Genomic DNA, 7,500 nt, shown 5'->3' on the forward strand with positions numbered 1-7,500 from the left:
CCTTGAATCTAATTGAATCTAAAAAGAATACAGAATATAGAAAATAAGAATCCACTTTGAATTCGAATGAAATATATATATTATTGTTATATTGATATTGTTATTGTTTCCAGATATCTCAATTGATCAAATTCGAAGCAATTGCCCTCTTTTGATAACTGCCCGAAAGAACCGCTTCAAATAATAAAGATTGTTCTATTCAGATTTTGAGACGAAGGAGCGCCCTGTCTATATCAAGATCGCAATCAAATATGTCGAAAATTTTCGCGGGTTATCTAAACTATATAGAGTCTAGAGTCCAGCAATAATTGAAAAAAAAAATTAGGAAAAATATTATGCTGATCAAAAATGAGTGACAAAAAAAGACAGAAAAGGTATCATTACGTTTATCATTATGTTATAAGAAAGAAATCCACTTGTTTAGTTCTTTAGTTCTTAAGGAGCACAAAAGAAAGGATAAAAGGGGAGGGGCCGATTGAGAAAAGAAAAGTAGAGAAAATTTACAAGATATGATCTATCTGTATCTCACGTATCAACTCCAAATATTGCAAATAAAAAGCGAAAGTCTTTATTTCGAAATACTTTGATATATGAGATGAATCCAGTATTTCGATTTCTTGCTTATTTTGTTACTGAATTAAGTTGAGCGGTTTTACATTTACAGACGCATAAAAAACTATTTTTGTGGACAAAAAAAACTGTTTTTTTATGTTATGACTCTTCCGTATACGTCCGCTTTGGTTTGAATGGGCATTCTGAAGAAACTTCAGTTTAGTTCTGCTATAGAAAAAAGAGGATTCTTGGATTGAGCTTTTTCCTCCCGGCGAGAAAGCTTTTATTCTGCAATTCATTTCAAAAGACTTCAATCGGTACACGCAAAAAATAGGCCAATTCAGCAGCTTTTTGTTCAATTTCGCGGGGAGTCAAATTCTCATCAGTACGAGTCAAGGGAACGGCCCCCTGGCCTCTGATTTCCATATAAAGGACACGACGAGCATAAATACCCTCTTTAACTTCTATTCTGATGGACTGAATATCTTTCATAAGGAATCGTAGAAAGATGCGACGATTTTTTCCAGGAAAACCCCAACGAAAAATACATACTATTCCCTCCTTTCTATCGAATCGATCATAACCACTGCCTACATTCCAAAAAATTGTGCACCACAAATAGGAACTAATAAAGAGGCCTGCGATCCCATAGAAAGACATCACGATTCCTTGTGGAAAAAAAACTATTTGCTGAGACGGAAATAAAGATATCAAATTCCTACCAAGATAACTAGAAGTTCCAACTAATAAAAACCCTAATGAACCAAAAAAAAGGATAAAGGCCCAGCAGAAATTGCTTGTTTTTCGAGATCCCACTATAAATTCTATCCATATAGATTCTGATCGCCAACTCATACATACTAGATCCAGTTGCATTTTATTCGAATTGAGAGAATAACCAAAAAAATTCGACTTTACTTTTTTTGTTTCCGAAGTAACTCTCATCAACTAGGACTATTTTGATATGAACTTTTAGAAGGAATTCATCAAATTGCTTCGATCTAAAATCATCCCCTTTATATGATCGCCTATACGGATCTACTAGATATATAGACTTTAATTTCATACATCCGTTCGGTACCGATCCACTTGCTATAATTCATTTAACCCTATACCATGTTTACGTATGCATAAGAGGGGCTTTTTCATTTATGTTCGGTTCGGGTAAGCCGGATGTTCTACAATATTCTACTAAATAGGTATCCATGACATCTAAGTCTTGAAAAAAAAATAGATAAGATTTGGTCTTGGCCCCATCGAATCTAAAAAATCTTAGTTTTTTGAACATACAAAGATAAAGAAGCCATTGCAATTGCCGGAAATACTAGGCCTACTAAAGGCACAAAAATAGAGGGAAAACTGCTGAAAGTTGTCATAAAATGGGTACCTCAATTTAATATTTGTACCTGTTATTGTTATATTGTTTAGTTAGAAATATATCTTATAACGATTATATTATAATTGGTATATTATACTAATTATATCTAAATACTAAGTATATCTAAGCGAGTCTATATATCTAATAGATATCTAATAAGTGCAAGGAATGTAGAATTAAATAAAAGGACTTGCCCATCTTTTTAAATCAAATAAAATAGGTGTATATGATAAGATAATCCACTTTCTTTATTATCTTACTTTATTCTTACTTTTCTTATTATTCTATTGTTCTTGTCTTCTAATTTGAATTTTGAATTTACTAAAGAAAGAGTTTATTACAAATTGTCGAAAGATTCGATTCGTTAGAATCCGATCCAAGAACAGGGATTATTAGTAAAATAGAATTTTCGGGAGATATAGAAAGATGCAAAACTCTATATTTCTATTCTATTTTTCTCTATTTAAATTATATATACATACGCAATAGAGGAAGATCAAATTCGTTTTATTTGTCTCTCCAAATTCAATTTCATTTCACAGAAGGAAAAATTCGCTTTTATCTTGTTGCTAGAGGTTTACTCATTAGTAATATCGGATAATGATAATAATAATTATCCACATAATTTGTTTTCGACAATTCCTTTTTTGTCACAAAGTCAAAGCCCGCGTAATGGGCTTTGACTTTGATTCTGATAAACTAACTAACTACCTTTTCACTACAAATCAAAAAATTTCACTTAAGACTCTACTTGATTGAATTTTGATTCAACGGAAAAAAACCGTGGAGCTGAACTAACTCACTCAGAACACCTTTTAAAGGATTACGTGGTACGATTGGATCGAATAAACCCTTATGGAATAAATATTCAGCCGCCTGTGAACCTTCCGGTATTGTTTTATTCAATGTTTGCTCAATTACTCTTTTACCCGCAAATGCAATATAGGCATTGGGTTCAGCAATAATGATATCCCCCAACATACCAAAACTCGCGGTCACTCCACCAGTAGTAGGAGATGTAAGAATTGATACATAAAATAACTTTTTATTTGATTGATAATCATATAAAGCGGAAGATATTTTAGCCATTTGCATCAAGCTCAAACTTCCTTCTTGCATGCGTGCTCCTCCGGAAGCACACACTAGAATAAGAGGTAAAAAATTATTGGTAGCATATTCGATCAAACGGGTGATTTTCTCGCCTACTACGGATCCCATACTCCCCCCCATAAACTGAAAATCCATAACCCCGATTGCTATAGGAATACCGTTTAGTTGACCCGTGCCTGTTTGAATAGCCTCAGTTAATCCTGTCTTTCTTTGATAAAAGTCAATACGATCTTTATAAAGCTCTTCTTCAGACTGAAATTCAATGGGATCCAGAGAGATCATGTCTTCATCCATAGGACCCCAAGTGCCTGGATCAATCGAAAGTTCGATTCTATCTGAACTCCTCATTTTCAAATGATATCCACATTGTTCACAAATATTCATTTTTGAATTAAGCGATTTCTTATAATTTACTCCATAACAATTTTCGCATTCGCATTGAACCCACAAATCCTTGTATAGATCGAGATCATTAGAACTTTCTTTTAGAGTTAAATCATTACCATTTTCACGAGTTATTATATCGAAATTCTTGCCTTCACTACTATTTCCACCTTCGCCGCAAATGTAATTATAAATATAATTATCATTGGAATTGTCACTACCACTTAAAATGGAACTATCAATACAGATTTGAGAACGAAGATAAGAGTCAATACAACTATTAATGTGATTATTCCAACCATAGTTAGTATCATTATCATCCAAGTTAAAATGATAGTGGGACTCATCATTTTTCGATCCATTATTCATATAACTAGAATTATGATAACTATAAAAAACTTTCTAGTTCACTCAAAAAGAATGATCATTGTTAAGCTCAAAATTTGATTTTCACTATCAAAATATATGGAATAACGGTCCTGATTACTATCCCTAATTAAAAAGGTGTCATCAGAAATGAAATTCCGAATGTCTTTGACGTCAACTAAATGATCAACCTTACTGTAATAACTAGAGCTGTCACTACAATCATGAATGTTTTTATCCGTATCATTTCTAGTCGGGTCTTCGTTTACAGTAGTATTTTCAACAGGACCAAGGTGGCTATCCATTGATTTACTTAGCCCACATCTGTATTCTAATTCTCCCTTAGACAAGATCAAATTGAACCATGATTTTTCCATAGAGCTTTCTTGCCTCTATTTCCATGAAAGTACAGTAGATGAATAGTCATTCGATGAAAAATCAATTGAATATTTTATTTCCTATCAGAATACGCATACTAGATACAATCACTAGGGTTATTAACGAACAATGAGTGAATATTGAAAGAAACGATTCCCTTTTGTGAGAACCTGGAGTAGCAGTTCATTATATATGATAGAGCTCTTTTTTCTTTTGAATTAGAAATATCAATTTTCAATTAGAAATAGTGATTTCCCCATGTTGTGTAAAATCCGCACTGAAAAAATGGAAAAAAGAAATTTTTCTCCTATCAAGAACCTTTTTCGTAAAATCTCGTCTACTAATACAATACAATAAGTTTCTATTCCAACACGGAGCCAAAGGACAACATACAGGATGGGTAGAAGAAGTTGTGATGCTTGGCTCGATCCATGATCGAAACCGTGGTATATAGGATAGAAAAGAATACACCAATCCTAAGGATCCATACATAGGATTAATTATGGACCCAGGAGAAAATTTGAGTTGTGTTTAGTCTTTTATTTTTGTATTTAAAATCTTGTATATCTAGATAAAAATATATCTATCAAAAATATAGACAATAGAATCGGCTCAATCCTTTTAGTAAAAGATTGGGCCGAGTTTAATTGCAATTCAACAAACCGACAGTAATTACTGGATTACAAAGTATCCATTGCTTCGAATTCAAATTTGATTTATCAAGCTGGTTTATCTAATTTATCCACTGCGTCGAATTCAAATTTGATCGCCTTCCATACTTCACAAGCAGCAGCTAGTTCAGGACTCCATTTGCTAGCCTCGCGGATAATTTCATTACCCTCGCGGGCAAGGTCACGTCCCTCATTACGAGCTTGTACACATGCTTCTAAAGCTACTCGATTAGCTACGGCACCCGGTGCATTTCCCCAAGGGTGTCCTAAAGTTCCTCCACCGAATTGTAGTACGGAATCATCTCCAAAGATCTCGGTCAAAGCAGGCATATGCCAAACGTGAATACCCCCCGAAGCTACGGGCAGAACACCTGGCATAGAAACCCAATCTTGAGTGAAATAAATACCACGGCTTCGATCTTTTTCAATAAAATCATCACGTAGTAAATCAACAAAGCCCAAAGTTATGTCCCTTTCTCCTTCAAGTTTACCTACTACTGTACCAGCGTGAATATGATCTCCACCAGACATACGTAAAGCTTTAGCTAGTACACGAAAGTGCATACCATGATTCTTCTGTCTATCAATAACTGCGTGCATTGCGCGATGGATGTGAAGAAGTAGACCATTATCTCGGCAATAACGAGCCAAGCTAGTATTTGCAGTGAACCCACCTGTTAAGTAGTCGTGCATTACGATAGGAACTCCCAATTCTCTAGCACACACGGCCCTTTTGATCATTTCTTCACATGTACCTGCAGTAGCATTCAAGTAATGCCCTTTGATTTCACCTGTTTCAGCCTGTGATTTATAAATTGCTTCGGCACAAAATAAGAAACGGTCTCTCCAGCGCATAAATGGTTGGGAGTTCACATTCTCATCATCTTTGGTAAAATCAAGCCCGCCACGTAGACATTCATAAACTGCTCTACCGTAGTTCTTAGCGGATAACCCCAATTTAGGTTTAATAGTACATCCTAATAGGGGGCGACCATACTTGTTCAATTTATCTCTTTCAACCTGGATGCCATGAGGCGGGCCTTGGAAAGTTTTAACATAAGCAGTAGGGATTCGCAGATCCTCTAGACGTAGAGCGCGCAGGGCTTTGAACCCAAATACATTACCCACAATGGAAGTAAACATGTTAGTAACAGAACCTTCTTCAAAAGGTCTAAAGGGTAAGCTACATAACATATATATTGATCTTCTTCTCCAGGAACGGGCTCAATGTGGTAGCATCGCCCTTTGTAACGATCAAGGCTGGTAAGCCCATCGGTCCACACGGTTGTCCATGTACCAGTAGAAGATTCAGCAGCTACCGCGGCCCCTGCTTCCTCAGGCGGAACTCCGGGTTGAGGAGTTACTCGGAAGGCTGCCAAGATATCAGTATCTTTGACTTCATATTGAGGAGTATAATAAGTCAATTTATACTCTTTAACACCAGCTTTGAATCAACACTTGCTTTAGTCTCTGTTTGTGGTGACATAAGTCCCTCCTACAACTCATGAATTAAGAATTCTCGCAACAACAAGGTCTACTCGATATAAATGAGGAGTTAATGAAACCTTTTCGAAGAAATCTTTCAAAAAATTATCAACGAATCCGAAAGGTTCCTTATTAGACCATGGTATTTGATTCGCCAAATACATCATTATTCTATATTCTTTCATATGTATGGCGCAACCCGATCCGTGTTTTCAAGTTTCTAATTCCTTACTTTTTTGAATCCAAATTCTAAATGCAAATGAAATAAATAAAATAGAAATAGATAAATAATATAAAATAATATTAATATAATATTCTAATATATTATAAATAAAATAGATAAATAAATTAATAAAATAGATAAATAAATTCTAATACTAATATATATTAGAATAGATAAATAAATTCTAATACTAATATATATTAGAATATATATATAATAGAATAGATAAATATATAATAGAATTAATATTCTAACATCTAATATAAATTATATATTATAAGCTCAATAATAAGAAATAATAAATTCACCCTTGACAGTAATATATGTTGTATATGTAAATCCTAGATGTGAAAACAGGCGTAATTCGGCCCTGAAATGAAAAAAGGGAATATAGATGGAAAAAGGGGGGAGAGGTTGGACGTAAAGTAAAAAAAATCGATATGCTAAAATAAAATACGAAATGAAATTGAAACAAGGCTAATGAGATAGAAATAAGGAATCATAAATAGAGTTCGGGTTCGAATTCCATAGATAATATGGATGGTGTTGCCTATAATGATGGACAAATGAAAGACTCTCCCAAAATTTTATTTATCCACTTCCTATTTTCAAAATAGGTTGGTTGAACTTAAAATTCCTTCATTGAATAAGGAAACAATCCAATTGCATGCACTTGAATTGGATGGGACCAACGAAATCGAGCGCTAACCCCATTTCTTATTGAATTAACCGATCAACCTCCTGTCGAAGATTTTTTGTATTAGATAATTTTGGAAAAAAAAAATTGACATATTTCACTTTATTATGAAAATAAATCCTACTACTTCTGTTCCTGGAGTTTCCACGCTTGAAAAAGAAAATCTGGGGCGTATTTCTCAAATCATCGGTCCAGTACTGGATGTAGCCTTTCCCCCGGGCAAGATGCCTAATATTTACAACGCCCTAGTAGTTAA

General features: G+C 34.3%; 2 protein-coding genes and 2 pseudogenes across 2 annotated transcripts in view; 1 reads left to right on the top strand and 3 right to left on the bottom strand.

Moving 5' to 3' along the window:
* Window positions 1-826: 826 nt before the first annotated feature.
* Window positions 827-2,190, bottom strand: LOC128038534 (photosystem I assembly protein Ycf4). Its single transcript, XM_052627393.1, has one exon. It carries the CDS (start codon window positions 1,495-1,497, stop codon window positions 853-855), a length of 645 nt encoding a protein of 214 aa, XP_052483353.1. The 5' UTR covers window positions 1,498-2,190; the 3' UTR covers window positions 827-852.
* A 379-nt stretch (window positions 2,191-2,569) lies between these two features.
* On the bottom strand, window positions 2,570-4,561 carry LOC128038532 (acetyl-coenzyme A carboxylase carboxyl transferase subunit beta, chloroplastic-like; annotated as a pseudogene).
* Window positions 4,562-4,766: 205 nt separating this feature from the next.
* LOC128038533 (ribulose bisphosphate carboxylase large chain-like) lies at window positions 4,767-6,500 on the bottom strand (annotated as a pseudogene).
* A 794-nt stretch (window positions 6,501-7,294) lies between these two features.
* LOC128038522 (ATP synthase subunit beta, chloroplastic) overlaps window positions 7,295-7,500 on the top strand; it is a 2,468-nt gene continuing 2,262 nt past the window's right edge. Inside the window, exon 1 of the mRNA XM_052627390.1 lies at window positions 7,295-7,500. This exon is cut by the window's right edge and continues 2,262 nt beyond it. Within this exon, the coding sequence (XP_052483350.1) occupies window positions 7,352-7,500 (149 nt within the window). The 5' untranslated portion in view covers window positions 7,295-7,351.

The sequence above is a fragment of the Gossypium raimondii genome, unplaced genomic scaffold, assembly GCF_025698545.1.
Source record: "Gossypium raimondii isolate GPD5lz unplaced genomic scaffold, ASM2569854v1 Contig00292, whole genome shotgun sequence".
Classification (NCBI taxonomy): Eukaryota; Viridiplantae; Streptophyta; class Magnoliopsida; order Malvales; family Malvaceae; genus Gossypium; species Gossypium raimondii.

What these genes read in the sequence shown, in the direction of transcription:
- LOC128038534 (XM_052627393.1), bottom strand. Translation starts at nt 1,497, where the DNA reads ATGAGAGTTACTTCGGAAACAAAAAAAGTAAAGTCGAATTTTTTTGGT.